Source organism: Callorhinus ursinus, unplaced genomic scaffold, assembly GCF_003265705.2.
Source record: "Callorhinus ursinus isolate GAN/ISIS: 27379988/994484 unplaced genomic scaffold, GSC_fseal_2.0 scaffold8, whole genome shotgun sequence".
NCBI classification, from domain to species: Eukaryota; Metazoa; Chordata; class Mammalia; order Carnivora; family Otariidae; genus Callorhinus; species Callorhinus ursinus.
Window position 1 is genome coordinate 20,986,417 of NW_027397070.1, and position 24,204 is coordinate 21,010,620.

The 24,204-nt window shown below is 35.9% G+C and overlaps 1 protein-coding gene and 1 pseudogene across 3 annotated transcripts in view; both read left to right on the forward strand.

Annotated features, from left to right (window-relative positions):
* Window positions 1-24,204, forward strand: part of TOGARAM1 (TOG array regulator of axonemal microtubules 1) — a 78,283-nt gene that overhangs the window by 4,087 nt on the left and 49,992 nt on the right. For 2 of the 3 annotated variants that reach the window (XM_025870123.2, XM_025870125.2), the window contains exons 2-4: window positions 11,895-12,051; window positions 16,345-16,479; window positions 23,264-23,569. In XM_025870123.2, the coding sequence (XP_025725908.1) occupies window positions 11,895-12,051; window positions 16,345-16,479; window positions 23,264-23,569 (598 nt within the window). The remainder of the gene's footprint in view (window positions 1-11,894; window positions 12,052-16,344; window positions 16,480-23,263; window positions 23,570-24,204) is intronic. The other variant, XM_025870124.2, reaches the window with a different exon arrangement.
* On the forward strand, window positions 16,522-21,235 carry LOC112822668 (large ribosomal subunit protein eL30 pseudogene; annotated as a pseudogene).

Genomic DNA, 24,204 nt, shown 5'->3' on the forward strand with positions numbered 1-24,204 from the left:
AAAAATAATTACTACACCAATAGCATAGCAACTAACTACCTACTAAAGGTCAAGATTTCTTTGCAGTTTTCTGCTTAGAATCATCCCACAGAGTTTTATTTCCAAACTCCTAAAATAATTGTTTTCTGGGTGATTATGATTTAAATGGTGTGATAAAAGATCAATAGGAGTTTTGCTAGGTGTGGATGGATCCTTGTGAATTTCAGATGGAGGGACTATCTTTATTCACTAGGAGGGGCACCTGGGTGGCTCAGTTGGTTAAGCCTCTGCCTTTGGCTCAGGTCATGATCCTAGTGTCCTGGGACTGAGCCCCACATCAGGCTCCCTGCTAAGCGAGGAGGGGCTCTGTTTTTCCCTCTCCTTCTGCCCTGCCCCCTCCACTCATGCTCTCTCTCTCTCTCTCAAATAAATAAATAAAATCCTAAAAAAAAATAGAGACTGCCTTATGAAAGGACTTAGCAAATTAATAAGAAATGGGGAGTTTCTGCACAGCTGAAACTGATGGAAGGTAGCAGAAGATGATACTAGATACATAATTTAGTTATATGGTTATTCTTGTGTATTGCAAACATTACCTGGCAGTGAATGGTTTTCTGTAAGCGTTGATCTTAACACTGCTTGTTCTGTGTCAAATATAAAATGTTAGTGTATGATGATTCTGGTGCTAGCCAAAGTACCAAGAATCTGAAAATAAGTGCATTTTTTAAATTCCAGTATAGACGTGTGTTGCTTTTAAAAGATGGAACTTAATCCCAGAAATTAAGTTCTACTTTCTTGCTCATAAATGGTTTGTAGAAGAACTACACTGAAATTTATCTTGAGGACAGGGATTAAATATTTAAATGTTTGTAAGTATGCTGTTTTTGAAGTATATATATTTTTATTTTATTTTTTGAAAGATTTTATTATTTGAGAGAGAGAGTGAGCGAGCATGAGGAGGGGGAGGGGCAGAGAGAGAGGGAGAAGCAGACTCCCCGTTGAACAGGGAGCCCAGGACCCCAGGATCACAACCTAAACCAAAGGCAGATGCTTAACCAACTGAGCCACCCAAGCTCCCCGAAGTATATATATATATTTTAATAAATATTTTTTAGAGCAGTTTCAGGTTCGAAGCAAAATTAGAGAGTACAGAGATTTTCCTTATCTCTTCTGCCCCCACACATGCACAGCCTCCTGGACTGGCACCACAGTGGTACATTTATTGCTGTTGATGTACATTGACATATTATTATCACCCAAAGGCCATAATCCATTCCCAGTATTGACCGTTGTAGTCAATACAGAATAGTTTCACTGCCCCGAAAATCTGTGCTCTGCCTCTTCATCCCTCCTTCTCTCCCTCTCAGCAACCCCACTGTCTCTATAGTTTTGCTTTTTCCAGAATGTCATGGCCCCTGGTCTGATTTGTGTTGGTTGGCTCTTGACCAAGTTCTGCTTTAACATTTCCAGTCTACTGTTAATCTGTTATTTCTGTCTTGTCCACATATAGCATTGGTTGGTAACATTAAACAGGAAAACTTCCAGAAAAACTCATGAATGTTTTACATTACATACTCCTGGAGCTCATTTTGAAGTTAGACTAGTTTGTTTAGAAAGATGATTTTTGTAGTGTTGTGTTAGGAAATAAATTTACAAGAGGGAAGCAGAGGCTACATTGGAGACCGAAGAATTTAGCTTGTAATTTTGACAGTAATTTGAGACTGTAGTTGGGTTGTGGTTTTTTGTTTGTTTGTTTTTTGTGTTTTTTTTCCATTTTTTTTAAGCCATGTTTTAGGAAAATTCATCACAACAGCAGCAATGTATAGGTTGTGTTTTGTTTTGTTTCTTTTGTTTCTTTTTTTTGGAGAAGCCAGAGACGGGAGACTTAGAAGATTAATTAGATTTACACTTATTGGACTACTTGGTGTGAGGTGTTGAGATCTATGAGGATTAGCAGGGTTTCAGGATTAGACTAGAAAGAAAATAATGGATGTGAGAGACATTTCAAAATACTTAGTACCAAGCGTTGGACGAGAGGGAGAGAAAGAGGGATAACAGATTTAAATGAGGTGACCAGTGCATAATAGATCCGTGAATACACATAGGAAGGCCTCAAACAAGGAAATTAATTTAGAGGAAAATGAATTTCAGGTAGAAGAAGATAGAATATGCCAGTTGAGTTTGAAGAATACTATTAAAGACACAAGAAAGAACTAGAGATGTAAATCTTGGAAGTCGTGTGCTGAGAAGTAATTGCTGAGACTGAGAATAGATAGGCTCTCCAGTAAAGGGCGTCTAATAAATAGAGCAAGAACAGCTTGCTAACAAGGTCTTGGCATACAGTCCCATTTAGGGAATGGCAATAGGAGATAGAACCAAACAAGGCAAAGAGACAGGTGCCTAAGTGGTGTTGGAAGAACACCAAGAAAAAACAAAGTGTTAGAAGTGAAGCAGAAAGTTTCAGGAAGTACATCTATCTGTACCATTAAATGCAGGAGAGGTTAAGGAGAAGGAAGACTGAAACATGACGTGTTCCTATATAGTCAGGGTGCTACTTGTAAAATAATTTTTGAAGGTACTTTTCTCCTAATTTTATCTTTCTGAATTTCCTCTTAATAATTTTTCTGATTATAAAAAAGTTATAATTATTCATTATAGAAAATTTGGAGGGCGCCTGGGTGGCTCAGTTGGTTAGGCGACTGCCTTCGGCTCAGGTCATGATCCTGGAGTCCCGGGATCGAGTCCCGCATCGGGCTCCCTGCTCAGCGGGGAGTCTGCTTCTCCCTCTGACCCTCTTCCCTCTCGTGCTTTCTCCCATATTCTCTCTCTCTCTCTCTCAAGTAAATAAAAATAAAATCTTTAAAAAAAAAAAAAAAAAGAAAAGAAAATTTGGAAAATATAAAAAAGAACAAAGAAGAAATTTAGATTTTTCAGTAATCTCACTACTGAGAGAGGTATGCTCTGAGTGTTTTGTTGCCTGATTCTTTTTTCAATACATGGAGGTCCCTCCTTTCATTATTCACTTACTTTACCATGAACATTTTTTTCTTTAACATCAAATAATCTGAGAAGGATCTTTAATGCCTATTTAATATTATATCATAATATCATGGTCTATTTAACTGCTCTCTTACTTTTGAATATTTAGACTTTTTAATTCTGTTTTTGTTTCCACCATTTAAATGATTATTTTTGTGCCCTGACAAATCAAATCACTGATAACCAAGTTCCTGTGATATTCTAACTTTTCATCTCCTTTTTTGTTTTTATGAGTGTTTTAATGAGTTGGTTGGGTCAAGTATCAGGTTTAGTAGCTGGCTGCCATATTAGCTATATTTTTCCTAACAGATTTTTCTACAATGTAGTGAGAGTCAGTAGTTAGTAACCTAGACTGAAAAATAAGGAGCTTGCTTGCTTCATGTGTATGTAGTTACTAGGTCTGTAGCTTTTTCAGGATGGAGGATTTGGTTATTGGAAGGTCGTTGGGACATGGAAAGAAGTGGTCTTAGAAGAAGGTTATAGAGACCAAATTTAAAGGTTTATGAAGTGAGTTGATAAGGAAGTAGAGGCAGTAAGCATTTATTCAACATCTTTTTGATCATCCACTATGTGTAAGCCAAGTACGAGCTTATAGCGTACTCTTTAAAGCACTGCCTAGCATTTTTTCCTCTTTTGTTATTTAGCACACTTGAGCTGTGCCCTCTTTCTCCTCAATGATGGTAAGCACTGGGATGATAGGGACTGTTTCTTTTGGTTTTGGTTTTTTGCAATAGTACTCATCATAGTGTTGTATCCACAATTAGTATCAATAAATATCTGTTAAGCGAGAAAACATCTAAGGGTTTGACAGTGAAAGAAAAGACCAAGGAAGATATAGCAGGGTGAGTTATTACTGTGTTTTATTTTCAAATACGAAACACTTGATTTGAAAGAGGCAGAAAAAGGAGCCACCTATGATTTCAACATGCCTACTCTGTGTCGTGTACTGTGATAGATGTTAGATATGCAAAATACATAAGATTTGGTCCCTGTAAGCATATTTGAGAGAGAGAGCGGCAAGGAATTAATGTTCCTAAATCAGGACTGTGAATGAGTCAAGGACACAGGTGTATATAGGGAGCTTAGCTGTGGAACAGAGGAGGAAGTCTTTTCCTCTGGAACTGAAGGAAGAACAAAAGGAAGGTAACTTAGGATACAGAAAAATTCTGAGATAGCAGGGAGGGTGTGTTTTATTTTTAAGTCAAAAGAAAGGAAGATAAGGGCTCTAGAACGGTGCTTATTAAACTTTAATTTGCATATGAATTGACTTGGGATCTTGTTAAAATACAGATTCTGATTCAATTTGTCTGGAACAGGTTCTGAGAGTACATGTCTAATAAGCTCCTAGGTGTTGCTGATGCTCTGATTTGTGAACCACAAGTTGAGAGCAGGGCTCAAATAATATTAAGCTTCCATATTCTGGTAGACTAAGAGGCAAGCTGAAAATGGAAAATAAAGGGTTAGGGATCTGAAGAATGTGGGAAAGATTTAGAATACTTAATATGGCAGGGGCATCTGGGTGGCTCAGTTAAGTGTCTGACTCTTGATTTCAACTCAGGTCATGATCTCAGAGTCGTGGATCGAGCCCTGAGTTGAGCTCCATGCTCAGCGAGGAGTCTCCTTGAGGTTCTCCCTCTGTCCACCTTGCTCGCTATGAGTAAATAAATAAATAAAAATTTTTAAAAAGACTTAATATGACCAATTTTTAAGGTCAAAATTACTCATCTGCACTAATGTATTTGGTGTGAATTAATCTTAAAACGTGAGATTTTTCTTGGTCATTCAGTTGTTTCTAATAAGTAGTCTTTGATTTTCTTTTCAAAATATGATTGGAATATCTGAAAAAGAAAAACTCTTAGTTTAAGCATCTCAAAATCATGAACAGCCCTGAAAATCATATCTAAGGTCATTACAGATATTAGATTGTTTTCAATAAATAGTCATTGCTTTTCTTTTTTCTTTTTTTCCTTTTTAAATTTTTTATTAAGTAATGTCAAGTGTCACACACTCTGGTGACTGAACCAGCCAGGCACCCCTGATTTTCTTTCTTAAATTTTACTGGGGTTTCTAAAGAATTTGAAAAACTTTTAGTTTTAATGCTTATAAAAATCCTGAACAACCCAAAAGCATATCTGTTCTGTGTAGTTTATCTCTTTAAAACCTTAAAAATAGGGCGCCTGGGTGGCTCAGTTGGTTAAGCGACTGCCTTCGGCTCAGGTCATGATCCTGGAGTCCCGGGATCGAGTCCCACATCGGGCTTCCTGCTCAGCAGGGAGTCTGCTTCTCCCTCTGACCCTCTCCCCTCTCATGCTCTCTCTCTATCTCATTCTCTCTCGCAAATAAATAAATAAAATCTTAAAAAAAAAAAACCTTAAAAATAATTTTAAAATAAATTTTTAAAAATAAACCTTAAAAACCTATTAAATAAGACTGTATATTTATATGTATTTTTCCATCTTAAAAAAAACTGTAACAATGCCCTTGATAAATGGACAGCGCATATCCATTACCTTGTATACCTATTTTTATTTCCCTGTAACTTTTTTACCTAGGACCATGTCAGCTGTATATATTAAATACAACCTTACTCAAAGAAACCAACTTTCTTTCCTCATAGATGCAGAAAAAAACTAAAAGTCATGTAACCGAGAATTATCTTTCATTCTCTCTATGAGTACATATTCATATTCTTGTACAGTGATTTAAGGGTTAGGGATCTGAAGAATGTGGGAATAATAAATGTGTATTTAACATCATTCAAAGGTATTTATATATCCTTTAATCTGTTTAATTGATAGTTACTCAATAATATATAAGCGACAAGGATAAATTAAAAATATATTTGGTGACCACTGATTTGCATTTTTATCTTAATTATAAGTTCAGGATCTAAAGATTTTTCATTAATTCAATTTTATATTAGTCTAAAATCTTAAAGTTAACTAAGGGTTTGAAAATCAACACAAGCTAATATGTCAATCATTATAGGATTTGTGGCATTATAGGGATTGATCCCTTTTAATAAAGATACCTATTATAAAATTTAATTGAACTCATGATTTTACAATTTTTATTTTGAAAAGGAGTGATACTAACATATCCAACCTGTGAAGCCAGTGGAGGAAATTTAAGAAATTTGAGTTGGTTAGGCTTTTCCTGAGAAGATAAGTTCATGTTTACACAATTATATCATACTAGTATTACTGGGCTTTTCCTGAGAAAATAAGTTCAAGTTTGCACAAACAATTGTATCATACTAATGTTATTTTATATGGTGATAGCTATTTTTAAATGAGTTTTATTTGTCCAAAGTGCTATGTTTAAAAGGATTTTATATGAACTTTTCCTATACAATTATATACCAGATATTAAAACTTTAAAGTTTAAACTAAGAACATTTTTTTTTTCTTGGTTAACCAAGGTCATTAATTGAACTCACAGCTAGTCTGTGTTTTCCCTTGAATGTACAGCTTGTGGCAAGACCATTGTTTTCCTTAAATAAACAAAACATTCAAATCATAAGTAAAGAAATCTTAGAAGTCTTGTGTTTTATTTAGTTTAATGTGATATAAGCACTTACCCTCTTAAAAGATTTTAGTAACTATCTTGCTTGGTCTTTTCTTCCCATACTAAATCTTTTTGAATCAAAACATACTAAATCTTGTTGAATCAAAACAAACATTTTGTTTCAATTGATTTTATTCTGATTAATACAATCTATAGATAGACGATGTATCAGTCTGTTTGCTCAAAAATATTTTATATTCATAAAATGGAAAAATTTTACCTTCTGAATAACTTAAAGGATCTAATTATGATAAAGCAGCAAAATTTAAGGTAGAAGCAGGTGCCAGTATATTGATGTTGACCAGCTAAAGAAATAAAAACACTTAATCACCATTAGATTCATCATTGTTGACAATGTTGGTTGTAAATGATATATCTACCATAAATTTGTTGAGATTATTTCCTTGAATAGTTGCAGTCCAGTTCCTCTCTACTTGCATGTGTCTGGACTTTTTTTTTTTTTAAGATTTTATTTATTTATTTGTCAGAGAGAGGGAGAGAGAGAGTGTGAGAGTGTGAGAACACAAGCAGGGAGAGCTGCAGGCAGAGGAAGAAGCAGGCTCCCTGCCGAGCAAGGAGCCCCATGCAGGACTCGATCCCAGGCCCCTGGGATCATGACCTGAGCCGAAGGCAGATGCTTAACTGACTGAGCCACCCAGGCGCCCCTGCATGTGTCTGGACTTAATGACTCATTTCTAACAAATAAAGTAGAAATAATGGTGTGTGACTTTAGAAACTAGGTTATAAAAAGGCACTGCAGCTTCCATCTTGGTTGCTGTCTTTCTTGGATCGCTTGCTCTGGAGGAAGCCAGCTGCCAGATCATGAACAGCCCTCTGGAGAGACCCAGATGGCAGGGAACTGAGGCCTCCTGCCAGTAGCCACTGAGTGAAGTTCAATGATCCTCCACTCTTAGTCAAGCCTTCCATTGACAGCAGCCTAGCCAGTATCTTGATTGCAGCCTCCCAAGATATATGAACCATCCAGTTAAGCCACTTGTAAATTCATGATCCACAGAAAAAAAGATAATAAATATTCATTGTTTTAAGCTACTATACTTTGGGATAATGCGTTATTTAGCAGTAGATAACTAATAGACTGAGAATTGTGATTCCCGAGGATTTGGAGAGACATTATTTTTTTCCCAATATCCATATCTTGTACAGAAATGGTATTGAATTTTCTTAGTTTTTAAAAAAGCTAAACTTGCTTAAGGTTTAGAAAACTATGAAATACTGTTTTGTTTGGCTTTTGGAAATCAGCATTTCTCTGAATATGTCGAATTTATAATTAAACTTCTTTACTGTCCTTTCTTTAGCTTCAGAGTTCTAAAGTAATATTAGTTTACAATTACTTAGTTATGTAGAGAAATTGAAGAAAGCTGACCATTGAATGTTATAGATTTTGTTTCCTTTCATTCTTGGTATAGGAATTTGATTTTTGTAGATATTGACAGGTAGATATTGGGCCCATTCTAAGTAAACATGAAAAAAACCTTAAGTTTTGGATGGGGAAAAAGAGCTCTGGTTATTAGAGTAAAGGAGTTCATATCAGTACATTTAAAAATAAACATAAACAGAACATACCCAAACGAGATTGCAGATTCCCTATTAGCTGCCACCTACCCAAGATACTGTCATCCAGCAGAAATCACATAATAGTCAGATCATAAAATCAAAACCCATTACTACCACTGCTGCCATCTGTGTGGAAACTATTGTCCATGTGTCCAATTAAAGTCAGAACCAGAAAGAGGCTTTACCAAGAATCAGATTCACTGTGCAAGAGCCATATTGCTCAGTCAGTTATATGAGGAAAGGTTAACTGAGGACTCAAGGGCCCAGGTCTCAGAAAAGGTACGCTTTCAGGCCATGTGTTTGAGTCTCATTTTGGACCCAGAAAGGCAGCATCTTAGTGAAATTTCCAGAAATAAACATCAAACAAGGAGTCAGAAATATTTAGTTTGTGATTTTGCAATGCGATTTGTGTTCTTACATGTAAGAGAGTCAGTTAATTGGCTAAATATTTTTCTTTTTAAGATTTTATTTATTTTTTTGACAGAGACACAGCAAGAGAGGCAACACAAGCAGGGGGAGTGGGAGAGGGAGAGGGAGAAGCAGGCTTCCCGCTGAGTAGGAAGCCCGATGCGGGGCTCAATCCCAGGACACTGGGATCATGACCTGAGTCGAAGGCAGACGCTTAACAACTGAGCCACCCAGGCGCCCCGCTAATTGGCTAAATAAAGGAAAAACCAGAAATAGTCTTGTTTGCATATTTTGTGGGTAAACTGGTTAGCTGACAGCTACAAAAAGTTCAGTTTGGGTATTCTGCCTTTGTGTAGGAAGCCTAAGGATATCAAATAAATCATTTTAGTTGTTTTAAAAAGATACTTTAGCTGTGTAATATGTGGTAACATTTCTAAGGTCTGCCAGTCCCCTTCAGTCAGCACTGCTTCCTTAAACCAGATATGCACCATTTCCCTCATTCAAATTTCTTCCTTATCATTAAAAAAATTTTTTTGGAAGCACTGAAATGTTCCATAATAGAATGGCATATCTATTCAATAGAATATTATGCAGCCTTTAAAAATGTACAAGAATATGTGCATAACAATGTTCACTGCAAGATTATAATAGTGAAAAGTTGTGACAAAGAAAATGTCCATCAGTAGGGAACTATGAATTCGACAATAATGTGAAATACTGGGCAGCCATTAGAAAGAATAAGCAGATATGTATGGATTAACACGGAAGGATGTCTGCAATATGATGAGCACTTACTGTGTGCCAGAGTATTATGTGATCTATTTTTGTTTCTTAAGAATAGGTTATTGAGGGGTGCTGGGTGGCTCCCTTGATTAAACCTTGACTCTTGATTTTAGCTCAGGTCATGATCTCAGGGTTGTAAGACCAAGCCCCTTGTCTGACTCCACACTGAGCAGGGAGTCTGCTGGAGATTCTCTCCCTCTTCCTCTGCGCGCACCCCACCCCATGTGTGTGTACTCTCTCTCTCTAAAATGTATGGATAAATCTTTTTAAAAAATAGTTTTTGGAAGAGACCTGTTAACAGAGTTTATCAACAGAATTCTAATGAAAGAGGTACCAAAGAAAAATTTTATATCTTATTTACTTCTATATTTTTTGCATTTTTTTTACAAAAAGCAGTTTACTACTTTTGTAATTGAAGTTTATAGCACTTATAAGAGGTTTAAACAACATGGGAAGTACTTTTATGATAATGTTAAGTGCAAAAGTGGGATATAAAACTTCATATCTAGTAACACAACCATGTTTTCTTCAAGTGTGTGTAAAAAGTGATTTGAAAAACACAAAGATGTTTCAGGAGGAGACTTTAGATAATCAGAATAAACTTTTTTTTTTTTTTTTTTAGAGCGAGTGCATGACCAAGTGAGCAAGGGGGGCAGGGGGAGGGGCAGAGGGAGAGAGAGAATCTTAAGCGGTCTCCATGGCCAGCATGGAGCCCAACACAAGGCTCAATTTCACAACCCTGAGATCATGACCTGAGCCGAAATCATGAGTCGGGCACTTATCCAACAGAGCCACCCCAATGCCCGAAATATTTTCAGATTTTTCTATAGCAAAATTTATTAATCCCTGCCTCCTGCATCCTTGAAAATTCCCCACTCACACATATTTTCCATCACTACCTCTGCCCTCCGTATTCCCTTAAGCAGAAATCAATGACAGAGTAAATCTAATATAAAATGTATCCCAGGGATGCCTGGGTGGCTCAGTCAGTTAAGTGTCTGACTCTTGATCTCAGCTCAGATCTTGATCTCAGAGGCATGAGTTCAGGTCCTCTGTTGGACTCCACGCTGGGCATATGGAGCCCACCTGAAGAAAAAAAAAATGTAATCCCTACTGTGGATTTATTTCTAGATTAGTCACTATTTTAACTGGGTTAGTGTTTCTTCTTTTAATGTTTCTAATCAAAAGTTGACTGTAATTGGTTTCATTTTTATCCCATTTAATATAAATTGCTATATAATCAGTCATAGAAATTGTAATATACTTTTAGAAAGTAAAGTCAGGTATTTTTCATTGGAGGCATTATTTATTTTTCTTTGGTATTTTCTGCGTTAATTTTTGAAGATATTAAGTGGTTTTTCACAAAATTTGTTGAGGAATAACAAGTTATTTGAGGATTTGGTAGTTCATAGTCTTATCTTGTAATAGTCAAGTAGCTAAGAAGTTTTCAAGTAGACATATTTTTAATTTTATTGTTTTTCACTGTTATTCCAAAGTTTGCAAAGAAGCATACTGAGAAAGCTTACGGTTCACCACATGTCTAGATTTGATTGTGTCTGTAAGCTCCACATAAATATATAGCCAGTAAGTATAATTTCTGTTCACTCAACTTTTTTTTTTAGTTTTTAAGTTTATTTATTTATTTATTTATTTTTAAATAATTTCTATACCCAACATGGGACTCGAACTCACAACCTTGAGGTCAAGAGTCGCATGCTGTTCTGACTCAGCCAACCAGGCACCGCTGTTCACTCAATTTTTAAATATGCTATGGCCATATTGAATGTGAGGTGATCCAGAACAATTGAGGTCATCATTGGTGAAGAATTCTGAACACGTGAATCATGCTCTCATTTAGTTCTTTAAACTATGATTGTTCTTTAACTTCAGAATTCTATCCTGGCACTTTTGTACCTTAAGAATCAAAAGGAGCATGTGAAAAAAAAATTGGATACTATAAAGTACTAGACATATATAAAGTATCAGGCACTTGGTTTTAACTAAAAAATCTAAGAAAATCTCCTAAGGGAACTATGACATAGGTTACCACGTATACATTTTTATTTGGGCTACAGAATATGGATAGTAAATTTGCCACAGTAAGACTAGTAGAGTGGGGTGCTTACTGGTTCAATGACCTTCAGTTGGCATTTACTATGTAATACTCAAGGATGGCATAGTGTGAGAGTCTACACTGCTGAATCGGAAATGTTCTTTGCTCTATTCAAGTTGTCTTTTAACTCTTTCTGTCATTTACATTCTTTCCTTCCTAGCTGCCAGAGGGGTACTTCAGGAAGGTAAGGTACAGAAAAGGTTTGGGGTAAAATAATAAGAAAGAGACAAAAATGTAGCATTTCTATCATGGATTGAAAAATACTGTTAGTGTACCATACGATATGTGGATGTTTATTTGTATCATTGTATATTTGATAAATTTAATATTTTTTAATCTGAATTTCATAATCAAGTCTAAATTATCCTGTCATCTTTATTACCAAGTAGATGTAACATAAATTTGCTAATTTTTTATTCTCTTCTTATAGTTTTCAGCATATGATTTCATCCCATCTCCAAAATTAAAGTCCTCTCAAGGAATGCCAGTAAATGATGATTTATGTTTTAGCAGAAAAAGAGTGTCAAGAAACTTATTTCAGAATAGTCGAGATTATAACCCAGATTCTCTTCCTGTATGTGCTGCTGGTAAGTAAAAGGTGCAGTTAATGGACATGTTGAAACTTAAGTTAAAGGTTTCTCTAAACGTAATAATTCCTTTAAGAGCTCAAAGAATTTATAATCTAGTAGACAATTCAGGTTCCATAAATATTTGTTAAAGATCTGATAAGAATTGGGCACCTGGGTGGCTTAGTCCATTGAGTGTCCAACTCTTGATTTCGGCTCAGATCATGATTTCAGGGTCATGAGATCAAGCCCTATGTCCATCTCTGCACTGGGTGTGGAGCCTGCTTGGGATTCTCTCTCTCCCTCTCCCTCTTGTCCCACATGCTTGTTTGTGCGTGCTCACACTCTCAAAAAAAAGAGATCTAATAAGAATGGACACTTTGACATAATTGTCTGCTAAAACCTTGGAAGGGTTTCTCACTGAAACCCTTTAAGCAGTAATGTAAGGCAGTATTTACTTTTTTTTTTAAAGATTTTATTTATTTATTTGAGGGAGAGAGAAAGAGAGTGAGAGAGAGAGCATGAGATGGGGGAGGGTCCGAGGGAGAAGCAGACTCCCCGCTGAGCAGGGAGCCCGATGTGGGACTCGATCCTGGGACTGCAGGATCATGACCTGATGAGCTGAAGGCAGTCGCTTAACCAACTGAACCACCCAGGCACCCAAGGCAGTATTTACTTAATTGACAATCCATATTTATTTAGTGTTTCCTTGTGTCAGATACTTTACTAGGTATTGGGGATATAACAGTCAACAAAAGAGGGAAACTTTCTCCCTAATAGATCTTGCATTCTAATTGGAGCAAAGCAGACATAAATAAATGCAAAGCATAGTAGGTTAGATGGTGATAAATGCTATGGAGAAAAATAAAGCGAGAAGATGAATATGGAGGAAGTGCTATTTTGAATAATGTGGTGAAAGAAGGCCACATTCAGAAAGAGAATATTTGAAGCAAACTACACAAATACCAAGAGAGAACAGATAATTACAGGAAGAGGGAATAGTGCAGAGTGCAGGACATGTTTGAGAAAGATCAAAGAGGTTAGTTAGTCTGGAATGAAATCGGTAAGGGGAAGAGAAGTAGAAAATGAAATTAAAGAAGTAATAAAGGTCCTTATTTATAAGGCCTAGTGGACTATTGAATGAACTCTGGCTTTTACTCTGAGTGAGGAACATTTTGAGAAAAGAAGTAACATCAGTTGCCTTGTGTTTTCCAGGCTTGTTTTGGATGTTACATTTAAAATAGACCTAAGGAGGGCACCTGGGTGTTTCAGTCATCAAGCATCCAACTCTTGATTTTGGCTCAGGTCATGATCTCACCATGGTGAGATCCAGCCCCAGGTCTGGCTCCACACTCAGCAGGGAGTCTGCTTGAGATTCTCTCCCTTTCCCTCTGCCCCTCCCACTCCCCCCCATCTCTTTCAAACAAATAAATAAATCTTTAAAAAATAAATAAATAAAGTAGACTTAAGGAGGGCAAGGGTGAAAACAGGGTAGAGTTGATGGAGGTTTAACCAGGGTAGCAGTGAATATAGTGAAAGTGATTAGATACTGACCATATGTTAAAGTTAGAGTTGATATGATTTGCTGATGGATTGGGTGTGGAATGTGAGAGAGAGAGAGAAGTGAGAATGCTCTAAGGTTTTTTGGCCAGAGCAACTGGTAAGATGTTTGTCTAAGTAAATGTTACAGAAAGTAAATATGGTAGTTTAGAGGACATGGTCATTGTCATGGGCCATATCAGTTAGAAAAGACACTGAAGAGGAGATAATAATTATACTGCATTTTCTGGGGAGGAATATGATACAAGCAGGTAGAGGAGAGTTATGAGGACAGCAGAGGTTTACATTAGGAGTTGGCTTGAGATATTCTAGGAGCTGTGTAAAGACAAGATTCATTTTAAATGGTCAAGAATATATTTGGATATGGGGAACCCTTGTGTGCTAGGCTCAAAAATTTGAACTCATGCTTTTAAGCTATGGGGAACTAATGGAGATTGTTTTCATTAAGTAAAAAAGAAGCTAGGGTGATAAGGTTGTTTATTAAATCAAATAGAAAGGAATAATCAGGAAAATATGACAACTGGATATATAAGATAAAGAAAGGGAATAGCGGAAGATTTCAAGATTTAGCACACAGGTAATTACAAAAAGGGTAATATATTGACAAAGCAAAGCCAGTTGGGAAGGAAAAATGGTTTATAAGGTAAAGATTGAGTTTGTTATGGTTGTTAACATTTATTTAATATCCAAATGATATCAGTTATTGAAATGTGTTGGCTATGAGTTCAGGCACAAAATTTAGAGAACACTGTTACCATAGGAGAATTTATAGATCTTTATTCAGTAAAATTCTGTAATATTTTCATACAAAAATGATTGTTACAAAGACTGTGTAATGTTTAATAGAGAAAAAAATGCAAGAATATATCCAGTTATGCTCATACCATTAGTTTGGATTTTTATAAGGCTCATGCTTTCTGTACTGTTCAGAGCTCTTACCTAGCTGTACAGATTTAAAATAACTGGAAAGTAAGACATCATGTAACCTGATGCTAAATTGGATGATATGAATTATAAGTACTGTAGGGATTTAAAAAAGGAAAAGGTGATAGGTTTTGAAGTGGTTTGGGAAAACTCCAGGAAAAGTTGAACCGTAAAAAAGCTGGACCTTAAAAAAGGGAGAGATTTGTGATTGATTGACAGTGAAGCAAGAGAGGAACTGTTATAGATAGGGAGAGTATAATCAAAGCATGGAGGTGAAAATTAATTTAGAAGATGTCCAGTACATGAAGGATAAAGGGGCTTAAAATCATAGGGAGAGAATTTTAAAAATCATAAAATTTCAGAACTATAAGGGACCCCCGGTAAGGAATAACCTTAACCAGACAAGGGAAAGGGAAAGAGATCTTGGAAATATGCCCAGATAAGCTTAAAAACCATGTGAATGCTGTGTTACATGTTAGGGAAAAAAGGAGAAGAGTTCTGCAGTACAACGTTTTTTACAGTATGTACTACAAATACTGGGAAGAAGGAAAACCAGCCCAGGAAACAACAGATCTTGGTGAGGATGAGGAGAAAGGGAAATACTCTTACATTGTTGGTGGGAATACAAATTGGTACAGCCACTCTGGAAAACAGTATGGCAATTCCTCAAAAAGTGAAAAATAAAAAATAAATAAATAAATAAAAAGTTAAAAATAGAACTATCCTATGATCCAGTAATTGCACTATTAGGTGTTTACCCAAAGGTACAAAAATACTGATTCAAAGGGACACATGCACCCCGATGTTTATAGCAGCATTATCAACAATTGCCAGATTATGGAAATAGCCCAAATGTCCACTGACTGATGCATGGATAAAGAAGATGTAATATAGGTGTCTGGAGGGCTCAGGTGATTGAGCATCTGCCTCTGGCTCAAGTCATGATTCCAGGGTCCTGGGATCGAGCACCGAGTTGGGCTCCCTGCTGATCAGGAGGTCTGCTTCTCCCTCTCCCTCTGCCCCTTCCCCCTGCTTGTGCTCTCTCTCAAATAAATGAAATGTTAAAAAAAAAGATGTGATTTTACACACACACACACACACACACACACACACACACACACACACACACAGTGAATATTACTCAGCCATAAAAAAGAATGAAATCTTGCCATTTGCAATGACATGGATGGAGCTAGAGAGTATTATGCTAAGCGAAGTAAGTCAGAGAAAGACAAATACCATGATTTCACTCGTATGTGGAATTTAAGGTGAACAGGTGAGCATAGGAGAAAAAGGAGAAGCAAACCATAAAACAGACTCTTTACTACGGAGAACAAACTGAGGGTTGCTGGAGGGAGGTTGGGGGTGATGGGTTAAATGGGTGATGGGTATTAAGGAGGGTACTTGTTGGGATGAGCCCTGGGTATTGTATGTAAGTGACTAATCACTAAATTCTACTTCTGAAACTAATATTACACTCTGTGTTAACTAACTGGAATTTAAATAAAAACTTGGGGGGGTGGGGAGAAGGAAAGCCAGGTCTGGAGAAATGTTCCATGGTGAGGGAGCATGTAGAAAGAACTGTCTTTGTGTATATTTTTAAATATACCTTTCTTTGTACTTTTCCAGTCTCTCTTCTGTTCTTTAACCCCTGATACTAATCAGATATGCCAGTAGCAAAAACTGTCTCTTTCTTGCCTGCCTAGTTCACTGTATAGTTACTCCTGTAGTTATTCCTATGCAAATGAAATCAGTATTTCTGAAATTAGATGTATTCATGAAATAAAGTTAACATTTACTTTTATGTTTTTCTCTTCCTTCTTTCCAAAGGCAGTACTGGGACTCATCAGACAAATGTTTCTGGAAAATGTGGACAACTTGGATTTTCACAGATATGTGGGAAAAGTGAGAGTGTGGATTCTGACTTACAATACCTAGGGACAACTAACAATCATCAAGATAAAGGTTTAAGTTCCAACTTTATTTGGATACAAATGATTTATAAATATGTGGGATTTCCAAATGTAGCTTATATGTTATTTTGAGTAATTTTATTCATTGCAAAAAAAAACAATCATACTTTTAATAACATTTTTTCATAACTTACCCTAAAATGTTAGATTTAATAATCTTAATATAAATATGACTAGTGGAAATTAGAGAGTTTAGAAACTCATGGTGGAGATGAGCATTTTAATACCAAGTAATTAAAAACATTATTCATTAAAAAGTACTGTGTTAAATGTCTGTATTAATTAATAGCTTTATCAATTATTATTTAGAGGTAAGATCATATGAAATATTTCTAGAGGTATTTTAATTTTTGTTACATATCCTTTACTAAAGCTTTTTGAATGATAGGGATGTACCTCTGTCTTTTTTTGTCAATGAAAAGTAATGCTTATTTGAAATCAGTAAGGAAGATTTAGTTAATATAGTACTTAAATTTTAGCAACCCTTTCCTCCACCCACTACAAAGGCCATATGACTCTATAAAGTTTTTCTTTATGGTGTTTTCCCAATAAAACAGTTCATCTTTCTTAATGATAGAGAAATTTCCTAAATTTTGACTAGATACCCTTGGGACTTGTGAATTGTAGAAGCAGCGAAGATTCTCTCTGTTGCTTAGTCTGTTCCTGTTTAGGATATCCCCAAATGATTACATTATCTTTGATAACTACCTCCACTCTCAGTGTTTAATCAGATCTTCATTGAGGCTCTGGTTTTCTATAACCTCTCAGAATACCTATAAGAGCAGCTACTAAAGGGATATCAAGTTCTTCCAAAGTCAGCATTTAACTTAATAGTAGGTTGTACATTAAAAAGTCTATTGTGGGGGGCACCTGGGTGGCTCAGTCGTTAAGCATCTGCCTTCAGCTCAGGTCATGATCCCGGAGTCCTGGGATCAAGCCCCACATTGGGCTCCCTCTCAGCAGGAAGCCTGCTTCTCCCTCTCCTGCTCCCCCTGCTTGTGTTCCCTCTCTCACTGTGTCTCTCTCTGTCAAATAAATAAATAAAATCTTTAAAAAAAAAAAAGTCTATTAGGACCACCACCATGTCAACTAATATTCTCGGTGGGATTTCTGAAGACCTGGGTGTAGATGCCAGAAACCATCTAGAAGCTTCCGTCCCAATTTTAAATGTTGCAGTGATCCACACCAAACATTGGAAATGTTGATTTTTTTTTTTGGCATTCTATTGGTTCTCTTTATGTGCATTAAAAAATTTGATGTTTGAGTTCTTTGTAAGAAATATTTTGAAATCTCTTAATAAAAGGAATATGTAATAACACACTGACATGGAAGCACCAGAATCTATTAATAGAGCATTATAATTCAAATCAGGAAGTTGAAAGTTTTCATTTACATGTAAATTGGTGACCACTTAAATCTCCTGTAGTCCCCTTTCCCACCCAAATAAGATTTAGGTAGAAGTAAAGGTCCTAACTATGTTATTTATGAATTAAAAATAAATGATATATAATTACATCTAGTTAAGTCTTCAGAAGAAAGTTTTGTTAGTATACATAAGCTAGGTCTTTTGTTGTTGAAAATCTTCCCAAAAATATTATAGGAAAATTTAAGGGAACCCTAAATGGTTACAAATAGATTTTTATATTAGTTGAGGAATAAAAAGAAAAGATCAATAAAAAGCAAGAAAAAATAATAAAACACACGATAAATAGAAAGCACACAATAAGATGGTAGAATTAAAACCAAATATATCAGTAGTTACCAGAAATATCAGTGGACAGAACTTAGCATTTAAATAACATAGATGATCAGCTTTTATTTTATTTATTAAAATTGAAATGCTATTTTTTTCTGATTTATATTTTTTCCACTTTTTTTTAAAGTTTTTAGTTAAATTCCAGTTAGTTAACATACAGTGTAATATTAAGTGCAGGTGTACAATAACAGTGATTCAGCACTTCCATACATCACCCAGCGCTCATCACAAGTGTATTTCTTAATCTCCATCACCTGTTTAATCCATCCCCCCACCTGCCTCCCTTCTGTTTCTTGGTTTCCCTCTCTCTTTTTTTTCCCCCTTTGCTTGTTTGTTTTGTTTCTTAAATTACACATATGAGTGAAATCATATGGTATTTGTGTTTCTCTGATTGACTTATTTCGCTTAGCATAATAGTTTCTAGCTCCATCCATGTCATTGCAAATGGCAAGATTTCAGTCTTTTTTTGGCTAAGTAGTATTCCATTTTGTGTGTGTGTGTGTGTCTGCCACTTCTTTATCCATCAATCGATGGACACTTGGGCTGTTTCTATAATTTGGCTATTGTGGATAATGCTGCTATAAACATCACGGTGCATGTATCCCTTTGAATTAATATTTTTGTATTCTTTGGGTAAATACCTAGTAGTGCAATTGCTGGGCTGTAGGTAGTTCTATTTTTAACTCTTTGAGGAACCTCCATACTGTTTTCCAGAATGGCCACACTAGTTTGCATTCCCACCAACAGTACAAGAGGATTCCCCTTTCTCCACATCCTCACCAACACCTGTTGTTTCCTGTGTTGTTGATTATAGCTGACAGGTGTGAGGTATTAGCTCATTGTAGTTTTGATTTGCATTTCCCTAATGATCAGTGATGTTGAGCATTTTTTCATGTGTCTGTTGGCCATCTGGATGTTGTCTTTGGAAAATGTCTATTCATGTCTTCTGTGCATTTTTTTAATTGGATTATGAAATGCTATTTTTAAGAGCCATACCTAAAACAAGTCAAAATAGAATGGGAGAAAGTAAAGCATGGAAAAGATATACTAGGCAAATAATCAAAGATAGCAAGTATAAAAATATTGATATTAGAGAAAATATGCACACTAAAGGTAAAAATATTTTTAGGGCTAAAGATGATCATTATAATGAAAAAAGAACAATTCAGGAAGAGATAAGACTTTTCTAAAATGTTTGGACATGTGTGTGTTGGGGGGGAGTGTGTTGACAGAATTACAAGGAGAAAATTAACAAATCTACAAATGTTAGAAAATTTAAATAGAGGGGCACCTGGATGGCTCAGTTGGTTAAGCATCTGCCTTGGGCTCAGGTCATGATCCTAGGGGTCTGGGATCAAGCCCCACATTGGGCTTCTTGCTCAGGGGGGAGTCTGCTTCTCCCTCTGCTCCTTCTCCTGCTTGTGTTCTCTCAAATAAATAAATAAAATCTTAAAAAAAAGAAAATTTAAATAGAATAAAGAAGTTTTATATTAGATGATACAGAGTAATGAACAACACAATAAGCTTGTGAAAGTTGTCTCAGAAATAGAAAACCTCAGTAGACCTGTAATCATTAAAGGAATTTTATTTTAAAATTTTACCCCTACACACACAAAAAAGACAAAGTCCCAGGCTCAGATGATTTTCCTGGTATTCTTTCAAACCTTCAAAAAGAGATAAGTCCTACCTTATACAAACTGAAAGAAGAAAGAAGTTTCCCTGCTTTTATGAGATGAATATAGGATTAATACCATACCATAAAGTTAATGAATAAAAGCAAAAAATGGTGGCCCAGGTTCACTTTCATGAAAAACGAAGTCCTAAATAATGTATTGGCAAGTGAAATCTAGCAATGTGGTTTTAAAATGTGTAATATATTGGGCGCCTGGATGGCTCAGATGGTTAAGCATCTGCCTTCGGCTCAGGTCATGATCCCAGGGTCCTGGGATTGAGTCCTGCATCGGGCTCCTTGCTTGGCGGGGAGTCTGCTTCTCCCTCTCCCTCTGCCTCTCCCCCTACTTGTTCTCTCTCTGTCTCTCTCGCAAATGAATAAATAAAAAATCTTAAAAAAAAAATAAAAAAAAATAAAATGTGTAATATATTATGTGTAAGTAATTTTTCAGAAAATCCTATATTTTTAACCTTATCACAGAAAGGAGGAAAACTATATAAGTGTGTTAATAGATGCGGTTAAAATTCAACATCAGTGCATGATTACAAACTCATAACAAACTACAAATAACTTTCTTAACCTGATTAATATCTGTTAATACCTATAGCAACTATATTTAGTGTTAAAATATTAAAATTCACTTTAAAGTCAAGAATAAGACAAAAATGCTCACTGTTACCTTTGCTTTTGAACATTTAATTACTAATCCCTCTAGTATTTATTGGGAAGCAGGTACTTTCTAGAATCTAAAAATCAAAATCTAGTAGAGGAGAAAATAAAAAAAGAAACAATAATAGAAGTGACTGCTCTGAAGAAAAATAAGCCAGGGTAGGAGACAGAATGTGATAAGGAAAATTTCTGTGGAGTGAAAATGTTTAAGCAGAAAGCCAAATGAGGCCATTTTGGTGGCTGCTCTTGGTTGGGGCCATCCCGCATCTAAGGCAGGAAGATGGTGGCCTCAAAAAAGATGAAAAAAGTCGCTGGAGTCGATCAACTCTAGGCTCCAGCTTGTTATGAAAAATGGAAAGTACGAGCTGGGGTACAAGCAGACTCTGAAAATGATCAGACATGGCAAAGCGAAACTGGTCATCCTTGCCAACAACTGTCCAACCTTGAGGAAATCTGAAATAGAATACTATGCCATGTTGGCCAAAACTGGTGTCCATCACTACAGTGGCAATAATTGGGCACAGCATGTGGGAGATACTACAGAGTATGCACACTGGCTATCATTGATCCAGGTGATTCTGATAGTATTAGAAGCATGCCAGAACAGACTGGTAGAAAGTAAATCACTCAAAATTTTTCTTTAATAAAACTGGCCACAGCTTGTTTAAAAAGAAAAAAAAAGCCAAATGAAGTGGGGGAGTGAGTTACATTGATATCTGGAGAAATCCAGGAAGAGAGCATTCCAGGAAGAGAGAACAATCAAAGTACAAATGGTCTGAAGTAGGACCATATTTCTCTTATTGGAGAAATAGCAAGGTCAGTGGAATGAGTGAGGGGGCGAGTAATTTTCAGAGATAACTTGGGGCCTTGCAGAATAGAGTAAGGATTTGGGATTTTATTCTGAGTGGGATAGGAAGTCACAGGAGGTTTTTGAGAGGAAACAAAAATAGCCTGATTTGACTATTTTAAAAGGATCAGAGCTGCTACGTAGAGAATAGGTTTAGTAACAACGGGGACCGGGTACAAAGCAAACTAGTGAGGATATGGCAATGGTAAAGGTGAGAGATGATATGGCTTGTATTAGGAAGGGGTGGAAGTGATGAGAAGTAGTTGGATTTTGATATACAGGGTGGCCATAAAGTTTGGAAACATAATTTTATTATGTATGCTCATATAATATGAATAAGCCATTTATTCTGCATTCACCTAAGTTTTCAGACTCAGTGATCACCCTGTGTTGCTAATATAGAGACAGAAGATTTACTAATGGATTAGATGTGAAGTTTGTGAGAAGAATCAAGGATGAGTCCAGTGTTGTTGGCCTGAGCAACTTGAGGAATAGAGCTGCCATTTACCAAGAGGAAGATTAGGAGAATAGATTTGACTGGGAAATCAAGCGTTTTGTTTTGAACATGTTACCTTTGGGTCATCTGTCTTTAAAGAAGATGTTGAGTGGCATTTTGATATTAAGTCTGGGTGCAAAGAAAAATCGGTGCTAAAATTTGGGAGTCATTGTACTCCCTATTTAGGGAGAGCCTAGCTCAAAATTAAAAGTATAAAGTTTGTAGAGGAAGAAACAAAAATTGTCATTACCATCAGATAAAATGTGATAATTAAGAGCACTTGGAAGCCACAGTGCCTGGGTCTGTATCCCAGCTTTATGATTTCCTAGTGTGTGATTTTTGGCAATTTACTTAACCCTCTTACATTTTTTTCTTTTAATCTATAAGGTAAGAATAGTATCTACCCCCATGGGGTTGTTGTGAGGATTAAATTACTTAATACACATGAAGTGTTTAGAACACACTTGACACATAGTAAAGTGCTCACTAAGCATTAGCTCCCATCATTATCATTATCATAATTGCCATCATTATCATTATTAAAATTATTAGATCACTTACAAAAAAATCTAAAAGCATATACAGAAAACTGTTAAAATTCTAAGCAATTTAGCAAGGTTGCCAGATACAAAGCCAGAATATAAAGTTCCTAGACACCAGCAACATTCAGAAAATATAATTTTTAAGAAAGAAATTACAGTATCAACAAAATATATAAGTATATGGAAACCTAACAAAAGATTTGTATACCTTTTATTATGAAAGCTAAAATATATTTCTGAGAGACATAAAAGGAGACTTTAAAGGAGATCCCACATTTTTAAACAGGGAGGCTGAATATCAGGAAAATGGCAGTTATTCTTAGGTTGATCTGTAAATTCAATGTCATTCCAATCAAAAACCCAGTGAGGATCTTGTATAGGACTTGACAGGCTGATCCTGAAATACAAGAATGGCCAAGATAATTCTGAGGAAGCTAAAAAATGGAAGGACATCCATCCTTTGGACAGCATTATGATAAATAAAACATTGTAGTACTAGTGCAGGGATAGACAAAATAGACTAATTGAACCAATACGAAGCACCTCAGTGTGTGTGTATACATACATACATATGTGTATATATTTGAGCTTTATAGATGAATGGAAAAGAAAGGACAGTTTAAAACATGGCACTGGGACAATTGCACTATCTATATAGAAAAAAGTTAAACTTCACACTGTACAAAAAGAAATAAACACCAGATGGGATAAAAATCTGAAAGTGAAAAGCAAACCAATTTTAAACTCTTAGATGTATATACATAAGTAACATATTCTCTTTTGTTTTATTACAGTGTCTGCTAGCCTGAATTTTGCTCCTAAGACACAGCAGACATTTGGTAGCCAAACGGAACGTACTTCATCATACTCTGGTCTAAATCCAAGTCCAGGAGGCTTCATCCTTCCATCCTATCCTCTCTCATCACCTCGAACTAGTCCAAAGCACGCATCTCTTACCGTATCTCCAAAGAAGTCTCAGGATATTTCGATTAACTTCTCCAATTCCTGGCCTCTTAAAAGCTTCGAAGGACTACCAAAGCCGAGTCCACAGAAAAAGCTTGTCAGCCAAAAATCTTCTGACCCTCCAGGTAGAAATGATGGTAAAAATTAATACTTTGTTCAAATTTATTTGTGTTTTTGAAATATTACTTTGGAGTTAGGGCTGTTTGATCTTTAAGAGCTGGTAAACTGCATTTTATTTCTCTGAATTAGTAAGCATCTAGGAAAATATTTAATAGTATGTTAAATAAATCAAATGTTATATAAAATAAAATTCAAATGAAATTGCCATTTCTTTTCTTAATTTTGCACTTTAAAATCATTTTTCAGAACTAGGCAACTAATAATGCTTTATTAATGAACATGAGCAGCCCAAGAGCCTAGTAACGAATTTTAGCTTTAGAAATATAAAATTGTCATAATTACTATAATTAATGCTTAGTATCCATTTATTCTACATTTTTTAATTGCTTAGTATATGTTAAATTTATTTAAAAGCGTTTTCTATTTATTTGTTAACTAAAATATTCTTTTCTTAACAATAGCCCTTCCGGGACTCCTGGGTGGCTCAGTCCCTTAAGCAGCTGCCTTCAGCTCAGGTCATGATTCCAGGGTCCTGGGATTGAGTCCTGTGTCGGACTCCTTGTTCATTGGGGAACCTGTCTTCTTCCTCTGTCGCTCCCCCTGCTTGTGCTCTCTCTGTCTCTCTCTCTCTCTCTGACAAATAAATGAAATC